This window comes from Berghia stephanieae, chromosome 7, assembly GCF_034508935.2.
Source record: "Berghia stephanieae isolate SIO BIC M18660-M18661 chromosome 7, UCSD_Bste_1.3, whole genome shotgun sequence".
In the NCBI taxonomy this organism is placed as follows: Eukaryota; Metazoa; Mollusca; class Gastropoda; order Nudibranchia; family Aeolidiidae; genus Berghia; species Berghia stephanieae.
In genome coordinates, this window is record NC_088366.1 from 36,560,259 (window position 1) to 36,575,258 (window position 15,000).

Consider the following 15,000-nt stretch of genomic DNA (forward strand, 5'->3'; position numbering starts at 1 on the left):
AATTCATCAACATGACATTAATACTCCGCAATTGTTGATGATTTCTGCCTTCTGGATCTATAAAACGTTTGACCCACTTTCTCAGATTGCGGATATGATCCGTAACATCGCGTAAACTGCGTACAGTCGTTTATGATTATAATAATGAAATAATAATAATAATGCTGAAAACTTATATAGCGCTATAACTCCGAGACACCAGACTCTAAGCGCTTAAATTACAAATGACTTTGGCTGAAAGAAACTCATTCACACACACAAGCACACATACACACACACACACACATAAACACACACAACGCACAACACAAACCAGACCTATCTTGCTTCTCATACCATCTATTTAAAAAAAACGAAAGAGATATGTTTTAAGCGAACGTTTAAAAATAGACAACTTATTTTTCACGAATGCTCTGTGGTAAGGCGTTCCAAACAGAGGGTCCGAAATGAGAAAAGAATCTCATTCCAGCATTTTTCCGTATTCGAGGGATAACTAGTTTGGTGGAATCATTGGCCGAACATAAGGGGGGGGGGGGTTGAATATCTTTCAATTAGTTCCTAAAGGTAGGAAGGGGCAGTACCTTCAAGACACCGATACACTAAAACACAAGCTTTGAATTTAATCCTTTACTCAACAGACAGCCAATGCAGGTCATGAATCAGAGGTCTGGCAGAATCGCACCAACGCTTCATGAATACTAGTCTGGCAGCGCTGTTTTTGACAATCTGAAGACGTCTCAGATTATATTGCGAAACGCCAAACAACACAGCATTACAATAATCCAATTTCGATAGTACGAGGGACACAACCAGGTGTTTAGTCACATCCTCAGATATGAACCGTCTAATGAAAGCAATCTTTTTTAGTTGGAAAAAGAGAGATCTAACCAAATTATTAACGCGATGTTCCATCGACAGTCCAGTGTGTGCCAAGGTTTTTCACTTTGTCAACAATTTGAATGGAGGCATCCCCCAGCTTCAAATCTGTTTCACTTTTCCACTTCCTGTTCCCAACATACAGCACCTCCGTCTTATCGTCATTCAGTTTCAGTCTGTTCTCATTCATCCATTTCTTAACACTTAGGATACAATTCTTACTATCGGCTGATGCTTCTTGTAAATTTCTTGTATTGGAAACGCAGTACAATTGCGTATCATCAGCGTATTGGTGGTAAGACAGACCGAAATTTCTGATGATTTTAGACAGAGGGCCAACGTACAGAACAAAAAGAACGGGTCCAAGTACTAAACCATGGGGAACCCCACAATCAAGAAAGATTTCCTCAGATCTATATTCATCCACCGTAATGATCTGTTTACGATTAAACAAATATTACCTATACCAATCAAGCGCTGCACAGGACACGCCATATGTAATTTCAAGACGTTTGAGAAGATTGTGATCAATAGTATCAAAAGCAGACGATAGGTCAAGCAAATTCAGCAAAGAACATGAACCATTGTATGTAACAGAGAGGAGATCATTAACAACCCTAACAAGTGCGGTTTCCGTCGAATGATGTTGCCGACTGAAATTTTTCTTCAATACAATTATTTTTAAGATGAGACAGTAATTGTTTCAAAACAAGCTTTTCTAAGATTTTAGAGAGAAAAGGAGTATTAGAGACAGGGCGATAGTTTTTTTAAGTTCTCTTTATCTAGATCAGGTTTTTTCAAAAGGGGTTTGACATGAGCAACTTTGTAAATGTATGGTACAACACCTGACCGCAACGAATTATTGACATTACATGTAAATGGTGTTAACATGTGTTAATATCCACAGGTCTACAGCCGTTAAGGATTCAAATACCCGATATTTGCTTTTTCCGAGCAGACATAACATTTGCGTTCATTTTTGCTGACATGTGAATAAATAAGCCTTACAGTTCCTTTGATTATTCAATGGCGGTTTGAAGTAGAAAGCTGTGATTTGACAACAATGATACCAATTGCATAAGGTCTTCATCGATTTCAAACTTAGTGCGATTCAATGGTAAATTCGGAAGTATGGAGCTGCCTAATACAGTGCCACGTGTTTTAAACTCACATCTGACAAAATGCAGCTTTGTGATCTTGTGATATGACACTCGGTCTTTGACCTGTGGATCCCTGGTTCGAATCATGCAGTGGGTGATACAAAGTTGAGTCCATTGGCAGGACTCTTAACTATATTCTCTCACTCTACTTAGGTGTAGAATGAGTACATGCATGGCTGATAACAGCGGTGTATCTGCTGAAAATAGTATAATATTGACCTGCAGGCGATATAATTCGTGATTAACTATTTTAAGAACACAATTTAAAATTATTTCTATTATTCTTTTTTTCATTAAAAATAATTCTTTTTTTTTTCTTTCTTTTTTTTAAAAACCATGCGTCTTTTTTTTTAGCCCTGTGACAGCTGTGTTCAATGGACTAATGGTATGGTTCCCAGGCAGCCTTTTTCCGACTTCATGCAAATTGAATCTGTACAAATACCCATTTGATGAGCAGGAGTGTTACATTGAGGTGAGGGGAACAATGATATACTTGGCTTAGTCATTGGGTTTCCACCATATTTATCTTCACTGTCCTTCACCAGTTAACTGCCGTCTTCTGGAAAGACCCGCGTTTAAGAATTTGGCCAGAAAACTCGACCGTTAAAGATCGGCTGATTTAAATGACCCTTATCTTGCCAAAAACTCTCAAACCTGGGACTTCGCGAAGTCAAACGGGTGGTGTCATTGGAAGAACGCAAAGGTCGGGTTGTCAAATATTCTTTCTTTAGGAGTTCTGTGAGGTAGGGAGGGGCATTGTTTTCCAGACAACGAAAAACTAGGACACATGCTTTGAATTTGACCCTTCGAAGAGGTGTGGCAGAATCAAACCTCCGCCTTCGAAAGACCAATCTGGCGCATTATTTTGGACCGTCAGCAGCCGCTTGAGATTATTTTCCGAGACACCAAACAACAGAGCATTACAGTAATCCAGCTTTGAAAATAAAAGAGAAACGACAAGTTTCCTGGTAACATCCTCAGAAAGGAACTGTCGAATAGATCCAATTTTTTTCAAATGGCATATCAATGATTGGATAATTGTCTTAATTTGATGGTCCATCTACAGTTCCGAATCTAAGAATGCTCCAAGATTTTTGACCTTGTCAACAATATCTATTGACACCTCTCCTACTTTTAATTTCTTCTCGTTCCAAAATCTTCTGTTCCTTACATACATCACCTCCGTTTTGTCTTCATTCAACCTTAGTCTGTTCCTACCTATCCAATGCCTTACACCCAGTACACATTTTTCACATGTACTAATGACATTTTGTAAGTAAGTCAATAGAATGTTTTGTACTGTTTGACATCTGGCTCACCCCGACCCATCTTTAGACAATAGGCCACAAATATAGCTTCCATAGCTTATCCTTTAGCCAATGACAATATCATCAGAATAATTCTTGCCCCGATTCGACATCCTAACAACGTTCCCATTTTGACGTGAACGTGGTAGCGATGATTTCCAAAGAGGCGTCTCAAGTAAAAAACCAAAGGTTAGTCAGTTTCTTTAAGAACTCAACTTTGCAGTTTTTGACTTAAATGCTTTGGCTATTATTTGTAGGGCTTTCGGTTTTCAGTCTCGTCGATTCATAGTTAAGCACGTTGAGAAAAAAAATTTTGTGACCAAAAGAATGTAAAATTAATGTATTTCTTACTTAAGTCTTTTTGCTTGCTATTCATCGGCTGCCTCTCGAATCCTGTCAATTCATTCCAAAAATCACGATATTTTGGTATGATTTAATATACTCAGTAAATCTGCCGTCGCTAGCTTAGTCTATTTAAACGACTCTCCAAACATCCAATGTGTAATGTTATCAAAAATTAATAAAAAATTAAAATTAATGTATTTCTTACTTAAGTCTTTTTGCTTGCTATTCATCGGCTGCCTCTCGAATCCTGTCAATTCATTCCAAAAATCACGATATTTTGGTATGATTTAATATACTCAGTAAATCTGCCGTCGCTAGCTTAGTCTATTTAAACGACTCTCCAAACATCCAATGTGTAATGTTATCACTAAGGGGCAAGCGGTATAGTATTTTGACACAGTTAAGCTTGTTCATTGGCCAGATGGGTAGCATTTTATCTTTAAAATCCGACCCTGGTGTTAATAGAAAGCAGTGGAGGATGCATGAAGCCTGGGATCCTAAGAATACCAACGAAAGGTTGAAAATGGAAAAGTTTCAGGGAAAAGTACTGACAGTGGACGTTTCGGGATTAAACGGTTCGTCAGCAAAGAATAAACAAAGGAACGTTGAAGACAGTTAAGCAAAATGTAGTGAAAATTGTAGCGTCTATAATCCTGGTGTTGTGACCTTGAGCAAGGCAGTTTTCCGCTCATTGATCAACTCGACTCAACTCATAGGCAGTAGCGGTATTGTTCAAGTGCTAGTACGAGTACTATAAAACTGAAGACTAACAGACATCTTATATTGTGTGGAACAACGTTGAGCTACTTAGTTAGGTATATCCTGTTAGGGAATGAATCAAACATTGTGATGAAATCATAAAAATGCTCTCAATAGGCCTCTTCAGATGAACTACTTGTAGTGACATCACATGACATCAGTTTAAACTACATTTGGTGAACAATGTGCAATTGCTCTCCCCCCTGCTTAAGCAGATATTCTTGTGTGTTCCGGATATGCCATAGAAATAGTATTGAAGTGAGCAAACCGTTTCTTTCTTTTTGATTAAAATGATATCAATTTATATTTCCGTCAACAAGAGACATCAGATCATATATATATATATATATATATATATATATATATATATATATATATATATATATATATATATATATATATATATATATATAAACATTTGAAATATAATTAAGATAGTTTGACTTCTACAACGTTGTTATCGAGCGTTACTCTCATCAGGAAGTGGAAGTGAAAGTAGATTGTTGTGTTTTCGTATTTTTATAGATTCGTGTTTATGGAGGTTCGTAATTACATAAAAGGTGTTTGTTTCTGTGTCTGCATGAGGAAGTTAGTTCGTTTCTTCTGTTGAGTGTTGCTATGTTCGGTTTAGTGATGATGAAGAATTTTTCTTCCAAGCAGAGGTTGCAAATCTTAGAAGAGAGGGAGTACGACTGTGCTCTGGAGATGATTTTCCATGTGATGCTGTGTTGTATGTTTTTTTCTTTGAGGTTCCAAATGTGTTCGCTTAGTGTAGTAGAATGTCGTTTGTGTATGTTTCTGAAGGAAGATGTATGCAGGTTGTATCTGGTTTTGAATGGACACTCGGTGAGGCCAATGTATGTTTCTTGTTTTGGTGTGTCTGGTCGTGTTACTGTGGCTTGATAAATTACGTTTTGAGTCAGGCAATTGCCGTTTAGTGAGCATGTTGTCTGGGTCCTACAGTTGCATTTTTTCTCTAGGTTGTTGCTGGGCTGGTCTGGCTGTGATAGTTTTCGGTTATTGTTGGATGAAATAATGTTTTGTATGTTTGGCATGCAGGTGTATCCTATTTTGATGGTGTTTTTGTTCATGATTGGGTGTAGAACGTGACCGGGAGGGAAGCATTTTTGTAGTAGATTGAAGAATTTGTTACCGATAGAAGTTGTCACATTCTTGCTGTAGGGTGGGTTGAACCATGTTATGTGTCGTTTTCTTTGTCGTTTTTTTGTTGGGGTGGTAATGGTCTCTTCCTCATATTCTAGTTTGTAGTTATATCCACTTTTTTGTAGTGCGTTTGTGTACGGTGGGATTGCATCGTTGAATATGTTGTTGTTTGTAGAGTTGTTAGTTAGTCGTTTGTTAATGCTCTCGGGGATGTTTTTTATTATAGATGGCGGATGATTGCTGTGTCTATGAACGTACAATGGGATGTTGTTGGGTTTTGAAAATGGTTGATAGGTGCCGTCGTTTAGGTTGATGGTTATGTCCAGGAAGTCGAATGTTTTTTTGTTGGCTTCGATTGTAATTTTCAGATTGTTGTCCTGGAAGATTTTGCATATTTTTTTCTTTGTCAATTCTGTCTGTCTCGGTGTTTTATTGCACAATGCGAGTCCGTCGTCCCTGTATAGTCCAATGTTTATATCGAGGTTTTGCATTTGAGAAAGTAGATATAGTCCGACGAGCTCGCATGTTTCTGCTCCATCGTAGCTCCCCATGGTGACATCAAAGTTTGTTGATTTTTTTGTCCATGCTGTTCCATTATTGTAAAGTGATGTATTCTTCGAGTGCAGGATAATGTGTATTTCTTCTTCGGTGATGTTGTCGAAGGTTTTTGCGAACTGTAGTGCTTTGAGGAGTAGGGTTTTGGTGATTGAAGGGTAGAAATTACAGATGTCAAAGATGATTGCGTTTTGTCGTTGTTTGTTTTCTGTGTTTCTGTACCAGTTGATAACTTCAGCGGTGTTTCTCCATTGGTTGAATTCGGTTTTCTTGACGATTTTGGTGTTGATTCTGTCTAAAATCTGTTTACTTATTTTTCCGATTTGTGATTTACATGGGTTTATGAGACGGCATTGTGCGTTGTTGCAACATATTCAACGATGCAATCCCACCGTACACAAACGCACTACAAAAAAGTGGATATAACTACAAACTAGAATATGAGGAAGAGACCATTACCACCCCAACAAAAAAAACGACAAAGAAAACGACACATAACATGGGTTCAACCCACCCTACAGCAATAATGTGACAACTTCTATCGGTAACAAATTCTTCAATCTACTACAAAAATGCTTCCCTCCCGGTCACGTTCTACACCCAATCATGAACAAAAACACCATCAAAATAGGATACACCTGCATGCCAAACATACAAAACATTATTTCATCCAACAATAACCGAAAACTATCACAGCCAGACCAGCCCAGCAACAACCTAGAGAAAAAATGCAACTGTAGGACCCAGACAACATGCCCACTAAACGGCAATTGCCTGACTCAAAACGTAATTTATCAAGCCACAGTAACACGACCAGACACACCAAAACAAGAAACATACATTGGCCTCACCGAGTGTCCATTCAAAACCAGATACAACCTGCATACATCTTCCTTCAGAAACATACACAAACGACATTCTACTACAGTAAGCGAACACATTTGGAACCTCAAAGAAAAAAACATACAACACAGCATCACATGGAAAATCATCTCCAGAGCACAGTCGTACTCCCTCTCTTCTAAGATTTGCAACCTCTGCTTGGAAGAAAAATTCTTCATCATCACTAAACCGAACATAGCAACACTCAACAGAAGAAACGAACTAACTTCCTCATGCAGACACAGAAACAAACACCTTTTATGTAATTACGAACCTCCATAAACACGAATCTATAAAAATACGAAAACACAACAATCTACTTTCACTTCCACTTCCTGATGAGAGCAACGCTCGATAACAACGTTGTAGAAGTCAAACTATCTTAATTATATTCCAAATGTTTATAAATAGCTCCTTTTATACTAAAGTTGAGCACTATTATTTCATGGTTTTTGTTTTATAATTTATATATATATATATATATATATATATATATATATATATATATATATATATATATATATATATATATATATATATATATATATATATATATATATATATATAAACATTTCAAGTATAATTATTATTGTTTAACTTCTACAGTACTGTTTCATGTCTATGACAATTTACGGGAAGTGTGTTTAATAGTTATTGTTGTTTATGATTGTGTGTTGTTTCATACTTCCTGTGATGCTTTGGTGTCGAGACTATTATGGTGGTTTGAAGTACATGCCCTTACAGAGATAATGTAACCGTGGTTTTGCGCATGCGTCTCTCGTCTTCGCTCCCTCTCATGCCGCTTTAAAGATAGCCCATCGCCATTTTGAATGTTGTCAGTCATGTGATAAATTCTAAATTCACAAAGTTTGAAACCGAAATTGAGGAACGAAAAATAGTAATACATTCTCAAGTAACGACAAATTGTGCAACAGACGAATACAACACGCTATTTCAACTAACAATATTCTACATTTCTAAACTATCTTCATCATTATATAAATTAGCAATAATGTTTTAATATTATATTAAATTCTATTTTCGACACCTGTTGTCTACGTTCATACTACGTTGAAAATACCGGTTCTCGTCCGATCACCGAAGTCAAGCAACGCCAGGCGTGGTTAGTACTTAGATTGGTGACCGCTTGGGGACCCCACGTGTTGTAGACATCTTTTATTACATTTTTTTCTTTTCTTTTTTTTAAAAAAAAATCGTTATTTCAATTTTGTTGTAGTTGTAGTTGTTGTTGTTGTTGTTGTTGTAGTAGTAGTAGTAGTAGTAGTAGTAGTAGTAGTAGTAGTAGTAATAGTAGTAGTAATAGTATATAATAGTAATAGTAATAGTATAGTAGTAGTAGTGTAGTAGTAAGTAGTAGTAGTAGTAGTAGTAGTAGTAGTAGTAGTAGTAGTAGTAGTAGTAGTAGTAGTAGTAAGTTAGTAGTAGTAGTAGTAGTAGTAGTAGTAGTAGTAGTAGTAGTAGTAGTAGTAGTAGTAGTAGTAGTAGTAGTAGTAGTAGTAGTAGTAGTATAGTAGTAGTAGTAGTAGTAGTAGTAGTAGTAGTAGTAGTAGTAGTAGTAGTAGTAGTAGTAGTAGTAGTAGTAGTAGTAGTAGTAGTAGTAGTAGTAGTAGTAGTAGTAGTAGTAGTAGTAGTAGTAGTAGTAGTAGTAGTAGTAGTAGTAGTAGTAGTAGTAGTTAGTAGTAGTAATAGTAGTAGTAGTAGTAGTAGTAGTAGTAGTAGTAGTAGTAGTAGTGTAGTAGTAGTAGTAGTAGTAGTAGTAGTATAGTAGTAGTAGTAGTAGTAGTAGTAGTAGTAGTAGTAGTAGTAGTAGTAGTAGTAGTAGTAGTAGTAGTAGTAGTAGTAGTAGTATAGTAGTAGTAGTAGTAGTAGTAGTAGTAGTAGTAGTAGTAGTAGTAGTAGTAGTAGTAGTAGTAGTAGTAGTAGTAGTAGTAGTAGTAGTAGTAGTAGTAGTAGTAGTAGTAGTAGTAGTAGTAGTAGTAGTAGTAGTAGTAGTAGTAGTAGTAGTAGTAGTAGTAGTAGTATAGTAGTAGTAGTAGTAGTAGTAGTAGTAGTAGTAGTAGTAGTAGTAGTAGTAGTAGTAGTAGTAGTAGTAGTAGTAGTAGTAGTAGTAGTAGTAGTAGTAGTATAGTAGTAGTAGTAGTAGTAGTAGTAGTAGTATAGTAGTAGTAGTAGTAGTAGTAGTAGTAGTAGTAGTAGTAGTAGTAGTAGTAGTATAGTAGTAGTAGTAGTAGTAGTAGTAGTAGTAGTAGTAGTAGTAGTAGTAGTAGTAGTAGAGTAGTAGTAGTAGTAGTAGTAGTAGTAGTAGTAGTAGTAGTAGTAGTAGTAGTAGTAGTAGGAAAATCGATAACTGATAAGGGTCTGAACTCATAGATGATTTACAGTATCAAAATTATGACTTTTCCGCTTATCCAATATGAAGGAATTTGTTAAAATAGAATGTTCGGTTAATTGAAACTTAAACGATATACATTCAGTATCTGATTATGAAGGGATGAATGGCAACTCTTAACTATCAGACATTTACATTTTATAACTATCAATACACATTACTGATGAATACAAATGTAGTGAACATTACGCACTTTCAACATTATTTTGATTGCGAAATTTATAGAAAGAGCTTATTTTTATGCCAAAGAGGAGTACACAAATTTAATATGTACATGTGTTCAGCAATAACAAAAACTACAACAACACCACCAACAACAACAAAGACATACTGGATACATCAATCATCACATTCTAATGACAAGGATGAGGAAAAGGAGAAATGAAACGATTATGGAAAGATTTCGTGGCATCACTCTATTCAATGAAATGTAACTTTCCTCCTGTTTGAGAAGGTTGGAGCATACCTTTTCCCAGTCTTCCCGTGTTATATCATTTATTGCCTCGTAGGTGAGAGTAAATTTGGTGTTCCACCTCTCATCTTTCCCTTTATTTAGGTCCAAATGAGCTCGATTGGATTGCGCTCACAGTGATATGGGGGAAGTCATGCAGCCTTGTGTCAAAACTCTGACAGTCTGTTTTGAAAACTGTTTCTGGTTTGTTCTCATCCCTTCCTTTGTAGGATGTATGTTTACGTTCGCCGTTCCATGCATCTTTGGATGATATCCATATCAAAGTTATCTTGGATCCTTTTCCTATCACGTCGTTCCACACTGGTTATCTCTCTGTCGTTTTTCGATAATCATCTTCTCGGGTTTGATTGTGAAATTCCAATTCTGTAGCCGTCCTCTTTAATGGCTTATTGATAGGTGCAAATAGATTTCTTTTCACAGCTTTACGAGAGTGTCGTATCGTATCGCATCCTTTCTTTAAAAAATATAGCCTTGTGGAGAACATTGTGCTTATTTGAGTCAATAAAAAAATTGTACGGCGCACAACTCTACTGAAAGATTTGAAAATTAGAAATGTATTTTTTACAGATAGATAAACAGATAAACTTGATTTCCTTTTATAATTTAAAGTCAGTTTGAAAGTTCGTTAAGTCAAACAGATATCATAAAAAATTTACCGACGACACTAATACTCTCAAAATCAAACAATTTCTACACTGTAAAAAATTGTCAGTTTGACGTTTTTAAGCAAATCGTTGCATTCGAAATAATGTATTCACTTAATTACTTTAAGGATTTCAGACCTACACTAAATTTTCAACAGTTCTCATCTATTAATGACATCAAGTATTATTATTGCCCCTTTGATGCTTTCAATGTGATGGTTTCGGGTGGATAATACCCAGGTTTAACTTATGGCCACACCCTCAACTCTATCTGTCCAGTAGAGTTCTTACTTCCGTTGTGTTGTTGATTTAGCGGTGATCCGTGTTGTTATGTAATAGTGTGTTCTCAATGCGTGTATGTTTGTGTCTGTGTGCGTGCGTGTGTGTATGTGTTGTGTGTGGTGTATAGTTAGTATGCGCTTGGCTAAGAAGTTCACAACATTGCCATCCGGAAGTATATCGGACCAACACACAAAACTGTGGGCAACCATGATCGTTTATAGTCAGGTTAATACAACTTAGTGAGAATTAATCATAAACGCGGATGGCAAATACCAATAACAAAGACCTGAGTGACGTCAACTTCGAACTATCTATACATGTATGTGTGTGTGTGTATGTGTGTGTGTGTGTGTGTGTGTGTGTTTTGGAATGTGGTTGCGTGGAGAAAAAAAAAGTACAGAAATACCTGAGCGAGGAGGGGGGGGGGGAGGGGGGGGGGGGGGGGGGGGGGTGCGTTCGTTTGCTAGGAACTGTCAGATTGGCATTTTTCAGCAAATCGTGACATTCATACTGATATTATTAACTTGATTACATGAAGGTGTTCGGATTTATAGAAATTTTAAACAAGTTTCACCGATTAACAACATCAACTAATATTACTGCTGATATTACTGTCGTTTTTATGCCATCGATGTGATAATTATTGCCATGGGAAATATTTAGTTAAACGTTGTCGGCAAACTGTCAATTGGTTCTGTCTAGCGTCTAGCCCGAACAAACCAAACGTAGACAGATTCGGGGACATGATATTTTTCGCGTCTGCTTCATATTTTCATTTGACCTCACTAAAAGTTAAGTAAAGGGGAGACATTCCGAAAGCTCCTACATCCCCAGTATTTTTTCACCGTGGATCTTTTGTCAGGCGTTTATTTATTCAATTTGTCATCATATTTAAAAAAAACTCTAGAACAAACCGTGATAGGTTTGTGAAAGTTTAAAATTTCCTAATTTGAACATTGTTTTTATTCTCGGCCGCCATTTTAATTTGTTAAGTATTGAAGGTAGTGCAAAGAGTCCGAGGTTTTTTTTCTATTAGGGTTAGTCATAAGTCTTAGTAAAGGTGCTAGGGTGTTTATTTTCCTATTAGGGTTAGTTAAAGGCACTAGGTTTTACTTTTTCTTGGGGTTAGTTGAGGGAATATTATTTAAGTTGTTTCCCTTTGTAGGAGCTTTCGGAAGGCCTCTCAAGTAAAGCGTGGTAAAGACTTGCGACTTATTGATATTGATATCTACTGACTGATAAACTAAAATCATGCCGAATCATGCATGGCAACGACGACAAGCACGTCGATTAAAATATCAAGCTAATCAAGAAAATGATTTAGGCAATATCGAATGAAAATAGTTCTTTCCCCGCGAAATTGCGGACTTTTTACTAGTAGTTTAAAAGCGTATATGTTTCAAAAGCCTCTAAATGCTCTGTGAAACGTTTGTTCATAGATTCAATTTTTCGAAGTTATATAAACTGCATTCATTGTTAATATGACAATATTGAGTATATTTTATTCAGTATTTCAAATGATTTGAAACAAAAGATTTCATATTGGTTATTGCGACAGGATGTAAATAATAAGCAATAAGCTATAAATTCAAAATTTAAGGCAAACTACATAAGTTTTAAGTTTTTATAACAGTTAAAGCGAATTGCTTTTATGCGGAAACAAGTATGCCGTGAACTCATAATCACTAGTCGGAACTACGTGTCAGCACGAGATTTTTTGGAAAAACGATGAATTCATCTCATACTTTGTGGTGCGTAACTTGTTTACATTTTGTACAGTGTAAAATCTCGAGTAGCAATGACTATGAAAAATGTTTTTCTCTTTTTGAGGAAAATTTTTGTCTAAAATCCAAGCCCTATCTCCACCGAGTAAAAATGTTTTTGAATTTTGAAAATCCATTCATAAATAAACAAGTTATACAGTTTTAAAGGTGTCATTTATTTGGATGACCCGCAAAGAGGAAAAAAACGCGAAAATATGGGACGCTTTTTCGGCATTTTTTTTTCGACCTTTCGTTGTATCTTGCGTAATAAGTGGATTAAAAGATTGAAACTTGAAGAGCAAATTAGGATGGTGTTTTGTAAAATACGGGAAAAGTACTCGTCATATTCATATGAAATTTTACAACCATAAAGAAGAAATGTTCATGTATTACCTTGTGAGCGACAAAACCTCCACGCCCGGTAGTTTTAGAAATATTTTACTCCAAAGACTAAAAATCTATTTTTAACGGTCTTCTGGTAATCGCACGAGTTTTGTCGCTTGACATAATCTAAAATGACCTTTTTTCTGTGTGCTAAATTTCAGTCATATTCATCGATAAACAGCGTCGTAATTAATTTTTTAAAATAGCATATACGAAACGGCTTCGTCCCATATTTTGACGCGAATTCGGGCAATTTGTGAGCGAAAAAGAGGCCCAAAGATTTGTGCGGGATAGTCATTGCTATTTTATGACAGCGGTTTTAAAGTAGTTTTGTATAAGTCTTAAAGAAGAAAACTTTTTTGATATGGCATCAACACGGTTCAAAATCTATATGCAGTTAAGACAAATTGATTCAAAGGTTGACACAAATTTTTACAACTTTTGATAGAGGGACAGATGAGAAAAACCAGAAAAACACGCGGCATTGATAAAAAATCTGACTATAGTATATTTGGTACCATTGTACGCAGAATTAAATTTCCTTTAACAAAATTTCTAATTAAATTTGATTTGATGCATAATTTTTGTTGTGGAAAGCCAAACAAAGTGTAACATTACTTTTGATCAACACTATATACATATTATTATTGTTAATCTGTTTAACAGATGTATTCCATGGGACAAAGTGTAGCTGAGCTTGAGTTCAAGGCCAGCCTTGACATTGTCGGCACAGATTTCTACGTCAAGAGTGGAGAGTGGAACATTGAGAGTACTAAATTGGAAGCATTCGTTCCCGAAGAAGTTGAAAAAATGTCTTCTTTCAAGGTGATAAGGAGCAAGTTAATATAAATGTAGATGATAATGTTGATGATTATAATGATTATGCATGGTGATGACAAGAGCACAATTAGTATCAGTAGTGTAGTCGTTTTAATAGTTGAATTGATCTTATTGTTCTTCTTCTTCTTCTTCTTCTTCTTCTTCTTCTTCTTCTTCTTCTTCTTCTTCTTCTTCTTCTTCTTCTTCTTCTTCTTCTTCTTCTTCTTCTGCTTCTTCTACTTCTTCTTCTTATTATTAGTATCATTATTATTATCATTATTACTATTATTATTATTATTATTATTATTATTATTATTATTATTATTATTATTATTATTATTATTATTATTATTATTATTATTATTATTATTATTATTGTTATTAGGGAGCTGCAAGGTTGTGGAAGTTGGACCATTACACAATACATTAGAAAGAAACTGGAGGCAGCAGAAATGTGGTTCCTTAGAAGGATGTTAAGAATCTCATGGACAGAGAAGAAAATTAATGAAGAAGTATTAGAGAAAGCTGAAACTAAAGGGTTACTAATTCCTACAATAAGAAAAAGACAAATGCAATTTTTAGGTCACCTAATTCGACATAAATGTATTGAACATCTTGGTCTCACAGGAAAGATAGAAGGTAAAAAGAGTAAGGGTAGACCAAGAAAAACATATTTGAATAGTTTGAACAGCTGGGTGATAAAGAAAGAGAAGAGTAATATTAGTTTTCTGTTATCTAATCAGAGAGATGAATGGCGTACCATGATCACCGATGTCTAGCACAGACTTGGTACTCGAAGAAGAAGAATAAGATTTATTATTATTATTATTATTATTATTATTATTATTATTATTATTATTATTATTATTATTATTATTATTATTATTATTATTATTATATTATTACTATTATTATTATTAATATTATTATTATTATTATTATTATTATTATTATTATTATTATTATTATTATATTATTATTATTATTATTATTATTATTATTATTATTATTATTATTTTTTTTTATATACTAGTAAAAAGCCCGCAATTTCGCGGGGAAAGAACTATTTTCATTCGATACTGTACTCACCATCATTTAATGAGGGCAGATTGGTAAACAACGTTGTCTGTGTAATTTGGTATATCTTCGGTTGATTTTTCTGTGTGGCCCAATAATAT

At 35.2% G+C, this 15,000-nt stretch overlaps 1 protein-coding gene and 1 pseudogene across 1 annotated transcript in view; both read left to right on the forward strand.

Annotated features, from left to right (window-relative positions):
- Nucleotides 1–15,000, forward strand: part of LOC144977168 (acetylcholine receptor subunit alpha-like) — a 40,633-nt gene that overhangs the window by 17,120 nt on the left and 8,513 nt on the right. The window contains exons 4-5 of the mRNA XM_078922046.1: nt 2,391–2,508; nt 13,670–13,828. Coding sequence (XP_078778172.1) covers nt 2,391–2,508; nt 13,670–13,828 — 277 coding nt within the window. The remainder of the gene's footprint in view (nt 1–2,390; nt 2,509–13,669; nt 13,829–15,000) is intronic.
- Nucleotides 8,102–8,220, forward strand: LOC144977706 (5S ribosomal RNA; annotated as a pseudogene).